Source organism: Aotus nancymaae, unplaced genomic scaffold, assembly GCF_030222135.1.
Source record: "Aotus nancymaae isolate 86718 unplaced genomic scaffold, 86718_ANA_hifiasm-v0.15.2.pri h1tg000016l, whole genome shotgun sequence".
Classification (NCBI taxonomy): Eukaryota; Metazoa; Chordata; class Mammalia; order Primates; family Aotidae; genus Aotus; species Aotus nancymaae.
In genome coordinates, this window is record NW_026988428.1 from 34,702,731 (window position 1) to 34,725,245 (window position 22,515).

The following is a 22,515-nucleotide window of genomic DNA, read 5'->3' on the forward strand; positions in this document are numbered from 1 at the left end:
AGTGAATTAACACAGGAACAGAAAACCAAATACTGCATGTTCTCACTTAAAAGTGGGAGCTGGCCAGGCGCTGTGGCTCACGCCTGTAATCCCAGCACTTTGGGAGGCTGAGGCGGGTGGATCACGAGGTCAAGAGATCGAGACCATCCTGGTCAACATGGTGAAACCCCGTCTCTACTAAAAATACAAAAAATTAGCTGGGCATGGTGGCACATGCCTGTAATCCCAGCTACTCAGGAGGGTGAGGCAGGAGAATTGCCTGAACCCAGGAGGCGGAGGTTGCGGTGAGCCGAGATCGCGCCATTGCACTCCAGCCTGGGTAACAAGAGTGAAACTCCGTTTCAAAAAAAAAAGTGGGGGCTAAATAGTGGGTACTCATGAACATAAAGGTGGTAACAATAGGCACCAGGGACTACTAGAAAAGGATGGAGGCCAGGCGTGGTGGCTCACACCTATAATCCCAGCACTTTGGGAGTCCAAGGTGGGTGAATCACTTGAGCTTGGGAGTACGAGACCAGCCTGACCAACATAGAGAAACCTATTAAATAGAAACTCTACTAAAATAACAAAATTAGCCAGGCATGGTGGCACATGCCTGTAATCCCAGCTATTTGGGAGGCTGAGGCAGAATGGCTTGATCCCAGGAGGCAGAGGTTGCAGTGATCGGAGATTACGCCATCGCACTCCAGCCTGGGCAACAAGAGCAAAACTCTGTCTCAAAAAAAAAAAAAAAAAAAAAAGGATGGGAGGGAGAGGGCCAAGTGCTAAAAAACTAATTTGGGGGTACTATCCTCAGTATATGGGCACTGAATGAGTTACACTATCTGATTTCAAAATATATTATAAAACTACAGCAATCAACACATTGGTATAAAGACAGACCTATAGGAGATGGGAGTGGTGGCTCATGCCTGTATTCCCAACATTTTGGGAGACCAAATCAGGAGAATTGCTGGAGGCCAGGAATTTAAAGACCAGTCTATGCAATACAGTGAGCCCCCATCTCTGCAAAAATAAAAATAAACCAGGTGTGGTGATGTGCAGCTACTCGGAAGGTTGAGGCAGGAAGATTACTTAAGCCCAAGAGTTTGAGGCTGTAGAGAGCCATGATTATGCCACTGCACTCCAGCCTTGGGTGACACAATGAGTCTATCTCTAAAAAAAAATTTAGGCCGGGCATGGTGGCTCACACCTGTAATCCTAGCACTTTGGGAGGTCGAGGTGGGTGGATCACCTGAGGTCAGGAGTTCAAGACCAGCCTGGCCATCATGGTGAAACCCCATCTTTAAAAAATAATAATAATAATAATTTTTAAAAGATAGATCTGTAGATTAATAGAGCACAACATGGAGGGAAAAAAAAACCCCTATATTTATGGCCAATTGATTTTCACAATAGTGCCAAGGCAATACAATGAAAAACAAATAGTCTTTTCAACAAATGATGCTGGGACAACTGGATATCCATATGCCACGAACAAAACCCTCAGAGCTTTGCTCCATACTGTATTCAGTAGTGGTACAATCTGAATGTTTGTGTCCATCTGAAATTCATATGTTGAAATCCTAACCCCCAAAGTGATGATATTAGGAGGTAGGGCCTTTCAGGAGGGCAGAGCTCTCATCAGCGAGATTAGTGCCCCTATAAATGAGGCCCCGAAGAGCTGCCTTGTCCTCCCACCATGTAAGGATACAGCTAGAAGTCATAATTTTTGAACCAGAAATGGCCCTAATCAAACACTGAATCTGCCAGTGCCTTGATCTTCAACTTCAGCATCCAGAACGGTGAGAAATGTATTTCTATTGTTCATTAAGCAACTATTTATAATATATTATAAATATAATTTATATATTTATAAAATGTGTGTGATATATTTTAGCAGCATAAAGAGACTTAAAGAAATAATTAACTTGAAATGAATCATAGAACTAAGTATAAAAGCTAAAATGGTAAGACTTCTACAAAAAAGCAAAGAGAAAGTCTTTGAGTCATTGGGTTAGGCAATGATTTCTTAGGACACCAAAAGCACAACCATTAATAAAAATAAAAATAAATTGGACTTTACCAAAATGTAAACATGTATGCTCTTCAAAAGCCACCCTTAAGAAAATCAATGGAAGAAGAAGAAGAAAAAAAAAAACCTAAAGAGCTGCGAATATCTCCAGCAGTGTATAAAAAATGATAATACATCATAACCAATGGGAATGTAAATGCTAATTTGACATAGTATCATTCTGAAAACACTTTCCTTACTTAGCTTTTGTTGCATGCATTTCCATTTCAATATGAAATTAATATTTTTACTGGACTCCTTGAACCAAAATGATGTCAAGTAAAATACATAAAAGGGTCTGACTGAAAAATAAGGTTGAAAGTAGGTCATGTGTAAATTGTTATCATTAATGAGAATTTTTAGGCCGGGCACGGTGGCTCATGCCTGTAATCCCAGCACTTTGGGAGGCCAAGGCGGGCGAATCATGAGGTCGAGAGATCGAGACCATCCTGGCCAACATGGTGAAACCCCGTCTCTACCAAAAAAAATACGAAAAAAAATTAGCTGGGCATGGTGGCGCGCGCCTGTAGTCCCAGCTACTCGGGAGGCTGAGGCAGGAAAATTGCTTGAACCCGGGAGGCAGAGGTTGCAGTGAGCCGAGGTCGCGCCACTGCACTCCAGCCTGACGCCTGGTGACGGAGTAAGACTTCGTCTAAAAAAAAAAAAAAAAATGAGAATTTTTAAAGAAAAATTTATTTTAAGGCTGGTCAAAGTGGCTCACACCTGTAAGCCCAAACTTTGGGAGTCCAAGGAAGGTGGATGGCTTGAGCTCAGGAGTTTGAAATCAGCCTGGGCAACATGGCAAAACCCTGTCTCTACAAAAAATACCCCAAAATTAGCAGGGCATGGTGGTATATGCCTGTCGTCCCAGCTACTCGGGAGGCCGAAGTGGGAGGATCACATGAGGGCCACAAGATTGAGACTAGTAAACTGTGATTGTGTCACTGGACTCCAGCCTGAGCAACAAAGCAAGAGCCTGTCTCAAAATAAAATAAAATCGAATAAAAATTTGAAAAGATCAGTCACCATAGTATTTGCAGAAACAAAAAAAGATTTGAAAACACACCTAGGTAGGTATACAAATGGCTAATAGTACATGAAAAGCTGTTAACACTGGCTGGGTACAGTGGCTCACACCTGTAATCTCAGCACTTTGGGAGGCCAAGGTGAAAGGATCATTTGCAGCCAGGAATTTGAGACTAGCCTGAGCAACAAAGCAAGATCTCATTGCCACAAAAATTAGCCAGGCACGGTGGTACATGCCTGTAGTCCCAGCTACTAGAGAGGCTAAGACAGGAGGGTTACTTGAGCCTAGGAGCTCAAGGCTGCAGTGAGCTATGATCACTCTAGTACACTCCAACATGGGTGACACAGCAAGACCTCATTTCAGAAAAATATATTTGTTAACATCCTTGAAATCTCAGTGAGATGCCACTATGCAACGACTAGATGACTTTAACCCAAAAGACCAACTAAGTGTTAGCAAGGATGTGGAGAAAAAACTGGAACCCTTATACATTGCTGGGGAGAACGTAAAATGGTAAAGCCACTTAGGAAAACAGTTTGGCAGTTTCTCAAAACGTTAAATATGTGCTCACCGCGTTAAGCATAGTTACCCTATGACCTAGCAAATCCATTCCTGAATATCTACCAAAGAAAAATGAAAACATGTCCACACAAAAACTTACGAATGCTCATCGTGGCATTATTAATAATACCCCACACCGGAAACGATCTAAAGTCCACCACTAGTGAATGGGTATGTAAAACATGATCTATCCATTCAACAGAACACTATCCAACAATAAAAAGGAGGAAAACTAGCCTGCAATTTAGATGAACCTTTAAAACAAATGAAGGAAGCGAAATACAAAAAACTACAAATGTGTGATCCCATTTATACAAAGTTTCAAGAAAAGGCAAACCTATAGAGACAAGAATCGGTCATTTATTTTTTATTTTTATTTTTTTTGAGACGGAGTTTCACTCTTGTTGCCCAGGCTGGAGTGCCATGGTGTGATCCTGGCTCAGGGCAACCTCAGCCTCCCGAATTCAAATGATTCTCCTGCCTCAGCTTCCTTAATAGCTGAGATTACAGGTATGTGCCACCATGCCCGGCTAATTTTTTGTAGTTTTAGTAGAGACGGGTTTTCTCCATATTGGTCAGGCTGGTCTTGAACTCCCGACCTCAGATGATCTGCCCATCTCAGCCTCCCAAAGTGCTGGGATTACAAGGCATGAGTCACCATGTCCGGCCAGTCATTTTTCAAGTGTGAAGCTGCAGCTGGGAATTGATTACAAGTGGGCATAGGAGGACTCTGTGAGGCGAAGAAAATACTCTAAAACTGGATTGATTGTGGTGCTGGTGTAAACTTACCAGGATTCATTCAACTGCATTCCTACAATGTGTGATATTTATGCTATGTAAATTAAACCCTAATAATGCTGTAAAAAATGACAAAAGGGTAAATTTTTTAACATCTCACATTTGGAGAATTAGCACATACTACTAAATAACTCATATGTCAAAGAGGAAATCATAATAATTTTAAATACTTAGAATTGAACAATAATGTATATGCCACGTAGCAAAACTTGAGACCTGAAATTGAGGTAAAACATAAAATTTAAAGTTTTAGAAATATATATATTTAGCTTGAATCATATGGAAGAGCAAATATTTGACCAAATATTGAAGAATAAAGTCTGAACATAGTATGAATTCAAAGTCTAACTTTTTAAAAGTCTAAATAAACATTGCAGTGGCCAAGCACAGTGGCTCACATCCTAAATTTTGGGAGACCAGTGTGGGAGAATTGCTTGGGCCCAGGAGATTAAGACCAGCCTGGGCAGCAGAGCAAGACTCCATCTCTCAATAAAAAAAAAAAAAAAAAAAAAGAGGCCAGGCGAGGTGGTTCACACCTGTAATCCCAGCACTTTGGGAAGACAAGGTGGGCGGATCATGAGGTCAGGAGTTTGAGACCAGCCTGACCAACATGGTGAAACCCCATCTCTACTAAAAATATAAAAATTAGCTGGGCATGGTGGCAGGCGCCTGTAATCCCAGCTACTCTGGAGGCTAAGGCAGGAGAATTTCTTGAACCTGGGAGGCGGAGTTTGCAGTGAGCTGAGATCACCCCACTGCACTCCAGCCTGGGTGAAAGAGCATGATTCCATCTCAAAAAACAAAACAAAACAAAAGACTATTATAGCCACTTACATGTCTGTAGTTTCAGCTACTATGGAGGGAGACTGAAAAAAGAAAGAACATTACAGTAAACCCATAGAAAGCAGAAAAAAAGAAATGAAGGTAAGCACAGCAATTAATGAATAGAAAATAAAGATAGAAAAAAGAAAACCAACAAGCCAAAATCAAGTTTTTTGAAAAAACAACAAACCACTGGTTAAGATTGGTGACAAAAGGAAAGAAGGCACAAATACGAATTAATTTTATCAACTAACATATAGCGCAATACTTTTAAAAATGTTATGCTGTAGGCCAGGTGCAGTGGCTCATGCCTGTAATCTCAGCACTTTGGGAGGCCAAGGTGGTTGGATCATGAGTTCAGGAGTTTGAGACCAGCATGATTAATATGGTGAAACCCCATCTACTAAAAACACATAGATTAGCTGAGTGTGGTGGTGTGTGCCTGTAGTCCCAGCTACTCCAAAGGCTGAGACAGTAGAATCTCTTGAATTTGGGAGGTGGAGGCTGTAGTAAGCCGAGATCGTGCCACTGCACTCCAGCTTAGGTGACAGAGTGAGACTCCATTTCAAAAAAAAAGTTATGCTGTAAGTTTTAGTACTTAGACAAAATTAATAAATTGCTTTGTAAATAACCAAAACTGAAATAAATAAATTGACTAAATATGAAAATAGTAACTAACCAAAACTGACCAAACAAGAAATGGAAATCCTCTGTAGTCCTATAGAGTGTAAAGGAATTGAATCAGTAAGTAGATCTTTCAAAAATTAAAAACCAAAACCACAACTCAGAACAAGTGAGTTCTACTATAATATCAGAGGCAGATTATTTAAATCCTATATATATGCTTCCAAAGAATCCAAAAAGAAAGAATGCACTCCAATTCAGTGTATGAGAATAATAATATTATTGATGCCAAATTCCAATCATAGTTTGAGAAAGCCCAATGTCATAAATGCAGGCATTCCAAACAAATTATTAACAACACACTAAATCTATAAAGTATATTATAGAACCAATGGTCAGGTACAGTGGCTTACATCTGTCATCTCAGCACTTTGGGAGGCCAAATTGAGGCCAGGAGTTCAAGACCAGCCTGAACAACATACTGAGACACTGTTTCTACAAAAAAAAAAAAAAAACTAAAAAATTATCTGGGCATAGTGGTGCACACCTGTAGTCCTAGCGACTCAAGAGGCTGAGGCAGAAGGATCACATAAGCCCAAGAGGTTGAGCCTACAGCAGCCTATGATTGTGCCACTGCACTAAGCACCAGCCTAGGCAACAGAGCACGAACGTGACTCAAAAAAAAAAATAGAATTAATCATAACCAAATTAGATTGATCTCAAGAATTCAAGGGTGGCTTAAAATTAGAAGTCGACCCAAAAAAATAATAGAATTAATCATAACCAAATTAGATTGATCTCAGGAATTCAAGAGTGGCTTAAAATTAGAAGTCGGCCAAGTGTGGTGGTTCACACCTGTAATCCCAACACTTTGAGAGGCCAAGGCAGGAGAATTGCTTGGGCCCAGGAGTTCAAGAATGGCTGGACTGGGTGTGGTGGCTCATGCCTGTAATCCAGCACTTTGGGAGGCCAAGGTGGGTGGATCACTTGAAGTCAGTAATTTGAGAACAGCCTGGTCAACATGGTGAAACCCCATCTCTACTAAAAATACAAAAATTTGTTGGTCATGGTGGTGAGTGCCTGTAATCCAGCTACTCAGGAGGCTGAGCAGGAGGATCGCTCGATCCGGAGAGGCAGAGGTTGCAGGGAGCTGAGATCAGGCCACTGCACTCCAGCCTGGGCAACACAGTGAGACGCCAAATAAAAAAAAAAAAAAAATTAGCCAGGCATGTTGGTGTGCACCTGTAATCCCAGTTACTCAGGAAGCTGAGGCACAAGAATTGCTTGAACCCAGGAGGCAGAGGTTGCAGTGAGCGAAGATCATATTACTGCACTCCAGCCTGGGCAATAGAGTGAGACCCTATCTCAAAAACAAACATGTAGGTAAACATTCTTCTACAATCTTCCTAGGCATACATACATATTCATACACATATATATGAATATAATTTTACATAATTATTGAATCAGTCACCTTGGGAAAAAAACTTATAAAACACCAACATTTTAAATCACTGTAAAAATGTGTGTGCTCCAAAATAACTTACTGGTATTTTTTGTCCACAGGTAATGCTACAGATATTTTACAAGATGCACAAGTGCATTATATTTCTCGAGAGACATGTAATTCTGAGAGGAGTTATGGGGGAATAATTCCCAACACTTCATTTTGCGCAGGTGATGAAGATGGGGCTTTTGACACTTGCAGGGTAAGACCAAATAGTTTTCCATTAAAATATTTTCTGAAGCCAGAAGGGAACTTGCAAAACAAGGCCTTTGATAACTTTCTGGTAGTCTTAATTATCAGGCCTAAAAATACTAAATTATTTTTTCTACTTTTTAAATATTTCAATAATCCAAATCTTCTTGGTTCCTGATTCCTTGGTTTCTACTATCATCAGGTTAACCTTAGGCAGAATTTACCTTGACTTCTTTTTTTTAATCATTAACTTTGAGATAAAATTCACCTAGTTAAAAGTGTACAGCTCAATTTTTTTTTTTTTTTTTGAGATAGTCTCACTTTGTCACCCAGGCTAAAGTGCAGTGATGCAATCTCTGTTCACTGCAACCTCTGCCTCCCAGGTTCAAACCATTCTCATGCCTCAGCCTCCTAGGTAGCTGGAATTACCGGTACACGTCACCACGCCTAGCTAATTTTTTTGTATTTTTAGTAGAGACAGGGTTTCGCCACGTTGACCAGGCTGGTCTTGAACTCCTGACCTCAAGTGATCTGCCCACCTTGGCCTCCCAAAGTTCTGGGATTACAGGCGTGAGCCACTGCGCCCAGCCTGTTACTTTTTTATTATAGCCATCCTTGTGGGTGTGACGTGGTATCTCATGGTGGTTTTAATTTGTATTTCCTTAATGACTAATGATGTTGAGCATTTTTGCAAATATTTATTAGCCATTTACATGCCTTCTTTACAGAATGTCTATTTGGATCCCTTGCTCGTTTTTAAATTGAGTTGTCTTTTTATCACCGAGTTGTAAATGTTTTTCATATATTCTGGTACAAATGCCTTACTAGATACATAAGGCACAAAGTTTTTCTCCCATTCTATAGACTGTTTTTTCACTTTTCTGCGGTTATCATTTGCAGCACAAACGTTAATTCTTTTATGAAGTACAATTGATGCATTTTTTGTTTTGTCTCAAGTTTTTTCACTCTTCCTTTAGTCCTCTTTTCTTCGTTATTTCCAAATCTACTAGTCCTTCACTCCTGAGTACCCCATGCTCTCACCTTTTACTACTCAGTCTCATTTCTGCTATCTAAACTTCATCTTTCCTGTGTCCTTTTCCTTAAAAATCTTGCTGAGTAAAATAGTAAACAATCCAATCTAACTGAATTGCATTCCTCGGCCAATCTTCATCATCAAAGAAATAATTATTCCATGCCTGCCTTATATAGAGAATTGGAAACCATTATCTCAGTGTCCTTGTTGTTCTGAGTGCATTGACATGCTTTAGTAACAGTGTTTGGTGCATTCATAATTTTGTGTAGACTATGAAAGTGAACTGTCATTTATAATACTATTGAGAGGTGTCGCCATTTATGCTTCTTTTGCTGCACTAGCCAATGTCAACACTTAGAAACATGTCATCTCTTGCAAGATGCCAGTTTACTCCTCTCTCTGGCAAGCAAACCACACACATGCCTAAAAGAATTCTTCACACATCTTAAATTTACACTTCCCACACACAATATTAAGCAATAGTCTAATAATAGACAACTTTTACAATATTTTACACATTTCCAAAATTATATTTCTCCTGAGTAATTGTATTTAAAAATCTAAACATTTTAATGTATAGTATTCTGGCTCAAAACTAGGCAAATGGGAAATGTATCTCCCAGCTGTATGGTTCCTCCAAATACCTAAGCAAAACTGAATTCGCCTGTTTGAGTTGGAAGATTAAACTCAAAATCTTTTTTTTTAATAAACCATCATGGTTTATTTAACAAGGTTATTCTACATTAGAGTTTATATGTGTGTGTGTATGTGAGTGATATGAAGAGACTGATGTACAATCAATAAGTCTTAAATCTCTCTTCCATGGATTTCCCCTATCTTCCCACTTAGCAGTAAAAGGCATTTTTAGGTTTATATAAACACATTCTTTACAACTGCCTTCTTAACAGAGCATTACTGTAGTATATAAATAGCACTGGGCATTTAGCAAGTAAGTTACAGGCCAATAAGTTCAATTGTGCAGTTGTGAAATCTAATGTCAAAGAGTCTTTGAAATCTTAAGACTGGGTGATCTGTAATGTTTCCAACACGTCTTCGACTGCATTAAGAAAATACGTGGTTTCCTTCTTACTTCGATCTGCAAACTGATAGGCTCTGTTTATTTGACCAGCTGCCCAACTAGCATATTTCATGTTGTCCTTTTTCGTTTTTGCACTTGCTTTGGATTGGAAGCAACATGACTTGCCGACATATAAAGCCCAAACAAAGCTCTCACATTTCTTAGTTTCAATGCCTGTGCACAACACTTTCTTGAAAGTTCGAGGTTTTCAAGTCCACCTTGGGTATATTTAACTTCAGCATACTGCTGACAGTGTAAGTGGTTGTGTGGATTAGTCATCATTAGTTCCTCTAAACAAAAGGCTGCTTTTGCTTAGTCATGTTCATTGATACAAAGTTCTGCAAGTTCATGCCACGCTTCTTGGTCTCCAACAAATTGTTCCAGATACTCATCCAGTTCCCGAATGGCCTCCACATTTTCCCCCGGGCTTTTTGAATGGCAGTCTTACGCTTTCTTGCTGCAGTGTTAGTTGGATCTTCTTGTAAAATCCTATCATATAGCTGGATAGCATCATCATACCTTCCATGGCTTCAGATCTCATGCCCGTTAATCGGTTGACTCTGTGACTGCCAGGGAACTGTCTTCTTAGCTCTTGAAGACAAAACAGTGCCAAGTCATCCCAACCATAGTCTAATGCAGCAATCATCACCTGTTCATATATCATCCAACAGCATCTCCATGCTTAGAAGCATATTCGTTAATTAATTCTTCTCCAATTTCCACAATTTGCTCACTATTTCATGAGTTTTCTTCTCTCCATTTTCTCATTTTATCTCGCATTTCAGTTCTTCATAGGCACTGGTAGGCCACTGTCTTTCACTCAAAGTCATGTATTTTCCTCATCTGCTTGGCCCTTGGGTTTAGGACTCCAAATACTTCCCAAGTGACATCGTAAATCTCTGAGACCTTCACCATCTTCTCAGAACCTCAGATTAAGCTCCGAATCTACTGATCTTTGTAAGTTGGGAGTACATTGAAAATGTGTATCTATATAAATATATGTTTGATGTAAATAATTTATTCCAGCATTACTGTTGCTTGAAGAATACTAGAAGTAACAAACACTATTTTGGGACTTTTTTGACAGGGTGATAGTGGTGGACCATTAATGTGCTACTTACCAGAATATAAAAGATTTTTTGTAATGGGAATTACCAGTTACGGACATGGCTGTGGTCGAAGAGGTTTTCCTGGTATCTATCTTGGGCCATCCTTCTACCAAAAGTGGCTGACAGAGCACTTCTCCCACGCAAGCACTCAAGGCATACTGACTATCAACATTTTACGTGGCCAGATCCTCATAGCTTTATGTTTTGTCATCTTACTAGCAACAACATAAAGAAATTCTGAAGACTTTAACATCTTTATTTTGCATTGTGTCCCTTTCTATGTTCTATGTAATGAAAACCATTTATTCTTCTAGCAATTAATTGCCTACGTTAGAGTTCTCGTGAACATTTTATGGGCTGTAAGTATTGTGACAGATATACAATTGTAACTTTGACACTGAATCACATGCTTCCTTGAAAGAGCTTGATTGTTTTATAATGATAATTCTGTATCTGGAATACTCCTAGAGTTTGTATAGAATATTCAGTTAAACATATATTTTATGTGTATAAATGCCAAATACTAATTTATCATTAAAATGGAAGCTGTTATTTGGTTAAATTAATCAAAACTCTTTTCTTCTTAGATTTTATTTTATTCTAAAACATTTGTTTGTATGATTTTTTAAATTGTAATCTTGTTTCCAATATTCAAAGTATATTTAGAGAAACAAGTATTTACCTGTTATTTAAATTCTAATAAAAACAGTTTATTTAATATCAGTACTTCATTTCCTATACCAAGAGGGAACTATGGTATACACACCCCCAAATAATTTACTTTTTATTTAGAGATTTATGACTTTTTTCCAGCATTATAACCTACTTTCTAAACTTGATTTTCTTGAAGCCCATGCTAAAATTTTGTATTCCATGGGGCCTCTGAATTAACTGAGAGGCGACTGGAAAGCATGCCAGGTAAAAGAGGGATGCCAACCTTGGATAAATTTTATAACTAATGTATAAAATGAATTAAAATAAACAAAAGAAAATGAGGGCCAGGCATGGTGGCTCTCACCTGTAATCCCAGCACTTTGGGAGGTCAAGGTGGGCAGATGACTTGAGGTCAGGAGTTCAAGACCAGCCTGGCCAACATGGTGAAACCCTGTCTCTACTAAAAATACAAAAATTAGCAAGGCATGGTGCGTGCCTGTAATCCCAGCTACCCAGGAGGCTGAGGCACAAGAATCACTTGAACCCAGGAGGTGGAGGTTGCAGTGAGCCAAGATCACACCACTGCAGCTTAGGCAACACAGCTAGATTCAGTTTCATACACACAAAACGAAATAAAAGAAAAGGTTGATTGAATTGTATCTACTATTAGTCAACTCTCATTTCCCTTGAACTTAGATGAATCCATTTAGCAAAGGAGAAACAGTCATTTTCTTCTCCTTCTTTTTACATTCAACCAGCTAAAACCAAGTGTTTTTTGTTGTTGTTTTGTGTCAACCTAATTTCAGGATTTAACCGAAATTAAGCATGAATTGCCCATGTATTAATTTCCTTCATTATTGGTTTAACACTGAGATCATTATTTATTGGTTTAATATTGGGTTAATATTGTTTAATATTAATAGCATTTATTATTGGGTTAATATTGTTAATATTGGGATATTGTTTATTGGTTTAATATTGGGGTCATTATTGGTTTAACGTGCAAGGGCTAGATGACTACGCTTTTCATAGACTAAGCAACACCGATGGAATGTTGGTTGTTCCTTCTTGAAAGAGCTCCCAGTTTATCCATCGACAAGGTCTCATAGATGGCAATGCTTAAACAGCAATTAACACAACATTAGTCTTTTCCTATTTATACTACCTGAATATCACTCAGATTCACCTGATAGCTCCGAATGTTAATAAAAAGACATTCTTCTAAAATGTATTGACTATTAGGGGAGAAACCTGTGCTTTTCACTTTAAAGACATCTTCTAATTACTCGTAAGGTTTACATTTCTTATTTATTTATTTTGGAGGTGGAGTCTGTCGCCCAGGCTAGAGTGCAATGGCACAATCACTGCTCTCTGCAGCTTTGATCTCCTGGGCTCAAGGAACCCACCCCCACCTCCTGCATAGCTGAGACTACAGGTGCACACCACCACATTTAGCTGTTTTTGTGTTTTTTTGTAGAGACAGGGGTTTACCATGTTGCCTAGGCTGGTCGTGAACTCCTGAGCCCAAGTGATCTGCCCACTTCAGCCTCCCAAAGTGCTGGGATTACAGGGGTGAGCCACCACTCCCAGCCTAGGTTTACAATTCTATTCTTTTTTTTTTTTTAATTCTAATCTCATGACAGATTAGGTTACATTTCTGAGCTATTATCTGCTATTATGTTTCTGCCCAGCTTAGTTTACTATGTCAGCCAGCTGGAATCCAATTCTAAAATTTCTTTCTACCGCTAGAAACTATAAGAGTATAAACTTCAGAAATCTAAGCTAGATTTTGTTTTAACTTTTGTCTTGTTTTAACATTGTGTTTTTTTTTTTTTTTAAAGAGGCTCTGTCACTCAGGCTGCCTAGAGTGCTATAGCATGATCATAGCTTACTGCAGCCTTGAACTCCTGGGCTCAAGCAATCCGCTGGCCTCAGCCTCCCAAATACCTAAGACAATAGGCCCACACCACCATAGTCATCTAATTTAAATTTTTCCAAGAGACAAGGTCTCACTATATTGGCCAGGCTGGTCTTAAACTCCTGGTCTCCAGCCATCCTCCCACCTCAGCCTCCCAAGGTACTGGAATAACACACATGCACCAACTTGCCTGGCCTTTGTTTTCATTTTTACTGTTATTTAGTGTCTATAAAAGTTTAAGTGATTATTAATACCTATTTACAACATTGTGATGATTACTAAAGTTGAATATATGAATCAGTAACTGGTTTCTAATATATTAATATCCCACCCATGATTTACACACTCTGATTACATAGATCATTATCCTATTGGATATCTCATATATCATCCCCAAAATATAACTGAAACAAAGGATCCTTTTCTGCTTATAAATTCAAATTTTTAAAATACACAATTTTTTAAAATAAATTTATTTTTATAATTCTCCAAATATCATATCCTCATTATTTAAACTGAGAAAGGGCCAAGCATGGTGGCTCATGCCTATAATCCCAGCACTTTGGAAGGCTGAGGCAGGTAGATGGCTTGAGTCAAGGAGTTTGAGACTCCTGTGTGAAACCTCATCTCTACAAAAAATGCAAAACTTAGCCAGGCATGCTAGCATGTGCCTGTAGTCCCATCTACCTGGGAGGCTGAAGTAGGAGGATCACTTGAGCCCATGAGGTCAAGGCTGCAGTGAGCCATGATCATGCCACTATACTCCAGCCTGGGCAATGGAGACGCTGTCTCAAAAATAAATAAATACATAAATAAAATTGGGAAAGCACAGACAAGTAGAAAGAAAATCAGCTGGGCATGGTGGCTCACACCTGTAATTCTAGCGGGGCTGAGGTGGGGGCCGATTGCTTGAGCCCCGGAGTTCAAGACCAGCCTGGAAAACACGGCAAACTCCACCTCTACAAAAAGAATTTAAAAGTTAGCCAGGTGTGGTGGCATGCCTGTAGTCCCAGCTACTCAGGAGGCTGAGGTGGGAGGATGGCTTGAGGCCAGGAGGTAGAAGTTGCAGTAAGCCGAGATCATGCCACTGCACTCCATCCTGGGTGACAGAGCCAGACCTTGCCTCAGAAAAGAAATGAAAAGAAAATCATCCATAACCCTATTATGCAAAGACAGCTGCCATGAAATCCTACCTTTTTCAGTTACTATAATGGGTATTTTTACAAACTTTTATGAAACATCATTTTACCCCAATTATTTTGAAAATTTTCAAGCTATTGAAAGTTGAAAAATAGTACTATGATTACCCATATATACTTTACCTTTTCCCCCAAATACTAACATTTTGCCCTGTTTACACTCACAGTGTCTCTCTCCAAACACAAACACACACAGACTTACACAGACATATTATACACACACAATCTCTCTTTTGTTTTCTGGTTGAACAACCTGAAAGAAAACTGCTGGCATCATGTGACTTCATCCCTAGTACTTCAGCATGTATCTCCTAAAAATAACATAATCACAGTACCATCATCACACCAAAGAAATTCAACACGGATCTGTTTGTTCTGTTCTATAAATTGTGCACCCATTTCTTTGGTTTATTAATCTATTGCATAGAGATTCCATTATTTTATATTGCTTCATTCTGATTATAAAAGTATAGTATATATTCACTGTAAAAAAAAGCACAACTATGACAAAGTATTTAGGCTGCTGTAACAAAATATAATAAACTGGTGGCTTATAAACAACAGAAATTTATTTCTCACAATTCTGGAGGCTGGACAAGGCACTAGCTGATTCGGGTGTCAGTCCCACTTCTACCTTCACAGAAGGAATCTTCACACTGTGTCCTCACATGGCAAAAGGGGCCAGGCCACTCTCTGGGTCCACTTTATAAAGGAACATTAATCCCATTCACGTGGGTGCCACTCTCATAAGCAAATCACCTCCCAAAGGCCCACCTCCTAATAGTGTCACATTGGTGATTAGCTTTCCAACATAATTTTAGGGGGCCACAGACATTCAAATCATAGTACTTTTTAAGTAAACTTTGAGGCATTAAGTCAAAACCACAGATTGAACACAGTTCTACCCACCTTCCTGTTCCACATTCTAAGATGAGAGTAATTATATTTATTTTAAAATTAATAGTATTTCCTCAATCTGTCTACTGGAAAGGCCTAGCTGCAGCGAACAAGCAACAATACCGTGTACCCTAGCACCCAGATTTTAGTGTCTCGACGTCAGTCCCCTATCAAAGGATCCAAGGCTGCTTGGAGATATGAATGATTTCAGGTCTGGGCAGGAAATATATGAGATCAATCTCAGATAAATCTTTGACAACATGGATGTTATCAAAGACTAGATGGTAAAACTGCCTTAAAAATATTAAAAACAGTCACTGGAAGGGAGGGGAAACAAATTATATATTATGATATAATTATTATTTTTTCTTTTTTTAAAAAAAATTATTATTATTTTTTTAAAGATGGGGTTTCACCATATTGGTCAGGCTGGTCTCGAACTCCTGACCTCAGGTGATCCACCCACCTCAGTCTCCCAAAGTGCTGGGATTACCGGCGTGAGACACTGCGCCCGGCTTATAATGATATTATTGATTGACTTCTTAGATACAGTGGCAGCTAGCAAAAATCTGAGTGACATATTCAAAGTGCTAAAAGAGAAAAAACAACTGTTAACACAAAATTCCATATCCAGAAAAATTACTCTCCAAAAAATCAAGGTGAACAAAGACATTTTCAGATAAATGAAAACTGAGAGAATTAATTTTCAGCAGACTTGCATTATAAAAAAAATACTGCCTGGACACAGTGGCTGTAATCCCAGCACTTTGGGAGGCCACGGCGGGTGGATCACCTGAGGTCATGGCCATCATGGCAAAATGCCATCTCTACTAAAAATACAAAAATTAGCCAGGTGCAGTGGTACACATCTGTAATCCCAGCTACTCGGGAGGCTGAGGCACAAGAATCCGGGAGGCGGAGGATGCAGTGAGCTGAGATTGTGCCACTGCATTGCAGTCTGGACAACAGAGTGAAACTCCATCTCAAAACCAAACAAACAAAAACCAATCACACATGCTGTCTACAAAACACATTTGAAACATAAAGACACAAATGGGTTGAATTTTAAAAGTTGGAAAGAGTAAGCATAAGAAAGCATAAAGAATGGCTAAGTTTATGTCAGACATAATAGACTTCAGGACAGAGAAGGTTACTAAAGGCAAATGGGGACACTTCACAATAATAAAAAGATGAATATATCAGGCAGCTATGACCATATAAATATACTCATGCCTACTCACAGAACCTCAAGATACGTGAAGCAAAAATGGAAATAAAGGAAAAATAAATTCATACTCTATAAATAAATATAGATGTATTACCTCTCTCAATAACTGATAAATAATAGAGATACAGAAGATCTGAATGACACTATCAACTACCTTAACCTAATTCACATTTAATTCATACTGCACACACAAAGAAAGATATACAACTGGCCAAAAAGCACACAAAAAGATGCTCAACACCATTCACTCTAGAGGAATCAACATGTAAAAATTACATCCAGGTGAAATTCATGTTACAAATATAACATAAGCATAAAATAACAATATACTTCTGGCTTAACAACTAATTCACATTTAACAACCTCTTCTTAAAAATCTTACTCTAATCAATATTGTGAAAATGGCCATACTGCCCAATGTAATTTATATATTCAATGCTATCCCCATCAAACTACCTATGACCCTCTTCACAGAACTGGAAAAAAACACCTTACACTTCATACGGAACCAAAAGAGAGCCCGCATAGCCAAGTCAATTCTAAGCAAAAAGAACAAAGCTGGAGGCATCATGCTACCTGACTTCAAACTACACTACAAGGCTACAGTAATCAAAAGGGCATGGTACTGGTACAAAAACAGAGATCAATGGTACAGATCAGAGGCCTTGGAGGCAACGCTACACATCTACAACCATCTGATCTTTGATGAACCTGACAAAAACAGCAATGGGGAAAGGATTCCCTGTTTAATAAATGGTGATGGGATAACTGGCTAGCCATGTGCAGAAAGCAGAAACTGGACCCCTTCCTGATACCTTACACTAAAATTAACTCCAGTTGGATTAAAGACTTAAACGTAAGACCTAACACCATAAAAACCTTAGAAGAAAACCTAGGCAAAACCATTCAGGACATGGGCATAGGCAAGGACTTCATGACTAAAACACCAAAAGCATTGGCAACAAAAGCCAAAATAGACAAATGGGATCTAATTAAACTCCAGAGCTTCTGTACAGCAAAAGAAACAATCATTAGAGTCAACCGGCAACCAACAGAATGGGAAAAAATTTTTGCAATCGACCCATCTGACAAAGGATTTATATCCAAAATCTACAAAGAACTAAAACAGATTTACAAGAAAAAAAAACCCATTCAAAAGTGGGCAAAGGATATGAACAGACACTTTTCAAAAGAAAACATTTATGAGGCCAATAAACGTGAAAAAATGCTCATCATTACTGGTCATTAGAGAAATGCAAATCAAAACCACATTGAGATACCATCTCACGCCAGTTAGAATGGCGATCATTAAAAAATCTGGAGACAACAGATGCTGGAGAGGATGTGGAGAAATAGGAACACTTTTACACTGTTGGTGGGAGTGTAAATTAGTTCAACCATTGTGGAAGACAGTGTGGGGATTCCTCAAGGACCTAGAAATAGAAATTCCATTTGACCCAGCAATCCCATTACTGGGTATATATCCAAAGGATTATAAATCATTCTATTAGAAGGAAACATGCACACGTATGTTCATTGCAGCACTGTTTACAATAGCAAAGACCTGGAACCAACCCAAAATGCCCATCAATGATAGACTGGACAGGGAAAATGTGGCACATAAGCACGATGGAATACTATGCAGCCATAAAAAACGATGAGTTCGTGTCCTTTGTAGGGACATGGATGAATCTGGAAACCATCATTCTCAGCAAACTGACACAAGAACAGAAAATCAAACACCGCATGTTCTCACTCATAGGTGGGTGTTGAACAATGAGAACACATGGACACAGGGAGAGGAGAATCATACACTGGGGTCTGTTGGGGGGACTAGGAGAGGGATAGCGGGGGGGTAGGAAGTTGGGCAGGGATAACACGGGGAGAAATGCCAGATATAGGTGATTGGGATGGAGGCAGCAAATCACATTGCCATATATGTACCTATGCAACAATCCTGCATGTTCTTCACATGTACCCTAGAACCTAAAGTGCAATTATATATATATGTGTGTGTATATATATATATACACACACACACACACACACACTCATGTGAATTAATCCATTTCCGTGATAATTAATCCAGTTTCTTGGGAGCAAACATTCATTCACTACCATGAAAAAAAAAAAAGTTCGTGCTGCTCAAAGTGATCTACAGATTCATGCAGTCCCTACCAAAATCCCAATGGCATTATTCACAGAAATAGAAAAATATTCTAAAATTTACAAAAGATCGTGAATAGCCAAAGCAATCTTGAGAAAGAACAAAGCAGGAGGCTTCACATGTCCTGATTTCAATATATATAGCAAAGGTATAGTAATCCAAACAGTATGGAACTGACAAAGACATATGATTAATGAAACAGAATACAGAGCCCTAGTATAAATCTACACATATATAATCAAATTATCTTCAACAAAAATGCCAATAATACACATTGTGGAAAGGACAGTGCCTTTAACAAATGATGCTGAGAACACTGGATATCTACATGCAAAAGAATTAAATTGGTTGCTTCTTTATACCATATATAAAAATAAACTCAAGGTTGGGTGCAGTGGTTCACGCCTGTAATTCAGCACTTTGGGAGGCCAAGGCCAGCACTTTGCGGATCACAAGTTCAGGAGTTCAAGACCAGACTGCCTAATATGTTGAAACCTTGTCTCTACTAAAAATGCAAACATTAGCCGGTGTGGTGATAGGCGCCTGTAATCCCAGCTACTGGGGAGGCTGAGGCAGGAGAACTGCTTGAACCCGGGAGGTGGAGGTTGCAATGAGCTGAGATTGCACGACTGCACTCCAGTCTGGACGACAGAGCAAGACACCATCTCAAAAAAATAAATAAATAAACTCAAAATGGGTTAAAGACAAACACAATACCAAAAAAAACTGTAAAACGTTTTGAAACATTGGGCTAAAACTCAGTGACACTGGTCTGAGCAAGGACTTTTGGGATACGATCCCAAAAGGACAGGCAACAAAAGCAAACATAGACATATGGAATTACATCAAACTAAAAAGCTTCTGACAGGAAACAATCACAGAGTGAAAAGGCAACCTATGGAATGGGAGAAAACATTTGCAAACCATGTATCTGATAAACGGTTAATATCCAAAATATATAAGAAACTCATAGGCTGGGCACAGTGGCTCACACCTGTAATCCCAGCACTTTGGGAGGCCAAGGTGGGTGGATCTCTTGAGGTCAGGAGTTCAAGACCAGCCTGGCCAACCTGGTGAAACCCCATCTCTAAAAAAAATAAAAATAAAGAAAAATAAATAAATACATAAAACTCAATAAAAAACAAAAAAACTAATATCCCAACTAACAAATAGGCTAACAGGGCCAGGCATGAGCTTATGCCTGTATTCCCAGAACTTTAGGAGGCTGAGGCGGGCGGATCACCTGAGGTCAAGAGTTCAAGACCAACCTGGCTAACATGGTGAAACGCTGTCTCTACTAAAAATACAAAAATTAGCCAGGCATAGTGGTGCACGCCCATAATCCCAGCTACTCAGGAGGCTGAGGCAAGGAGAATTGCTTGAATCCAGGAGGCGGAGGTTGCAGTGAGCCGAGATCTCGCCGTCGCACTCCAGCTTGGGTGACAGAGCGAGACTCCGTCTCAAAAAAAAAACAACACACACACACACACAAATGGGCTAAAGGAGCCAGGTGCAGTGGCTCACACCTATTATCTTAGCACTTTGGGAGGCCAAGACAGGAAGATTGCTTCAGGCCAGCAGTTCAAGAGCAGCTTGGTCAACATACAGAGACCTCATCTCTACAAAATTAAACTAAAGCTGGGTGTGGTGGCTCATGCCTGTAATCCCATCACTTTGGGAGGCTGAGGCAGGCAGATTACTTTAGGTCAGGAGTTTGAGACCAGCCTGGCCATCATGGTGACACCTCATCTCTACTAAAATACAAAAAATTAGCTGGGTGTGGTGACGTGTGCCTGTAGTCCCAGCTACTCAGGAGGCTGAGGCAGGGGAATAGCTTGAATCCGGGAGATGGAGGTTGCGGTCAACCGAGATCGTGCCACTGCACTCCATCCTCGGGGACAGAGTGAGACTCCATCTGAAAAAAAAAAAATAGGTCAGGCCTGGTGGCTCACACCTTCAGTTCCAGCACTTTGGGAGGCCAAGGTTGGTGGATCGTTTGACCTTGGGAGTTTGAGACCAGCCTGGGCAACATGGTGAAACCCCATCAACAAAAAAATACAAAAATTAGCTGGACATGGTAGCACACACCTGTGGTCCCAGCTACTTTGGAGGCTGAGGTGGGAGAATCACTTGAGACCAGCAGGAGGACAAGGCCGCAGTGAGCTATGATCATGCCACTGCACTTCAGCCTGAGCAACAGAGTGAGAGACTGTCTCTAAATAAATAAATAAAAGTGGGCTAGGGATTTGAACAAACATTTCACCAAACAAAACATACACATGGTCAATAAGCACATTAAAAGGTATTCAAATCAAAACTCCAATGAGGCCAGGTGCAGTGGCTCACACCTGTAGTCCCAGCACTTTGGGAGGCTGAGGCAGGCAGATTACTTTAGGTTAGGAGTTTGAGACCAGCCTGGCCATCATGGTGAAACCCCATCTCTACTAAACATATAAAATACAAAAATTAGCTGGGCGTGGTGGCAGGTGTCTGTAATCCCAGCTACTCAGGAGGTGGAGACACAGAATTGCTTTAACCCAGGAGGCAGAGGTTGCAATGAGCCAAGACAGTGCCACTGCACTCCAGCCTGGGCAACAGAGCAAGACATTGTCTCAAAAACAAACAAACAAAAAACAAAAAAACCGCAATGAAATACCACCTCACATCTATCAAGCTGTTGATTGTCAAAAAAACAAGCCAACCTACTATTTAGTCTTAAAAAATGAAATTATGAGTTGGGTGCAGCAACTCATGCCTGTAATTCCAGCACTATGGGAGGCCAAGGTGGGCAGATCACAAGGTCAGGAGTTCAAGACCAGCCTGGCCAATATTGTGAAACCTTGTCTCTACTAAAAATACAAAAATTAGCTGGGCGTGGTGGCAGACAGCTGTAATCCCAGCTACTCGGGAGGCTGAGGCAGGGAGAATTGCTTGAACCTGGGAGGCAGAGGTTGCAGTGAGTTGAGATCACACCAGTGCACTCCAGCCTAGGTGACAGAGCAAGACACTGCCTCAAAATAAGTAAGGGCTTCATCCTATGTCTGATCTGTGTAATATCTGATTCTCGGGTTCCTTAAGATGTTTTCCATTCTTGTGGCTTCTGGACACCATTCTCTCACGGGTCTTTTCAACCCTCTACAGCTGCTCCACTTCTACTTCACCAGTATCGCTTCCTTACAGTCCTTGTTATTCTACAGACTTCTTTTTGTGGGAGTTCAATGGATCTGTGACACGTCCACCCTTTCCTACCCTGTGGAGCACACTGGCCATACAGAAAAGTGTTGGGCACCTGTCACCTGTATTAGTTTCCTATTGCTGCTCTAATGCACAACCTAAGTGGCTTAAAACAACACAAACTTATCATGTCACAGTTCTGGAAGATGGACATCTAAAACGGGTCTCACTAGGCTAAAATCAAGGTGTCGGCAGGTCTCTGTTTCTTCTGGAGGCCCTCGGGGAGACTTTCTTTTCCAGTTTGTCGAGGCCACCTTCACTCCTTGGCACATGGTTCCTGTTCCATTTTCAAAGTCAGCAATCTAACATCTTCAAATCTCTCAACCTGACTTCATTCTCCTACCTTCCACCTTCTTGTAAAAACTGCTGTAATTACATTTTCCCCCACCCAGATAATCCAGGACAAGCTCTCAA

At 39.9% G+C, this 22,515-nt stretch overlaps 2 protein-coding genes and 1 pseudogene across 11 annotated transcripts in view; 1 reads left to right on the forward strand and 2 right to left on the reverse strand.

The window, feature by feature from the left end:
* Positions 1-11,192, forward strand: part of TMPRSS12 (transmembrane serine protease 12) — a 34,913-nt gene extending 23,721 nt beyond the window's left edge. The window contains 2 exon segments of the mRNA XM_064377088.1: positions 7,452-7,594; positions 10,783-11,192. Coding sequence (XP_064233158.1) covers positions 7,452-7,594; positions 10,783-11,034 — 395 coding nt within the window. The 3' untranslated portion in view covers positions 11,035-11,192.
* The window catches only part of SLC11A2 (solute carrier family 11 member 2), a 207,973-nt gene that overhangs the window by 117,813 nt on the left and 67,645 nt on the right, over positions 1-22,515 (reverse strand). The gene's annotated exons all lie outside the window — the stretch shown is intronic.
* Positions 8,113-11,375, reverse strand: LOC135275384 (ER membrane protein complex subunit 2-like; annotated as a pseudogene).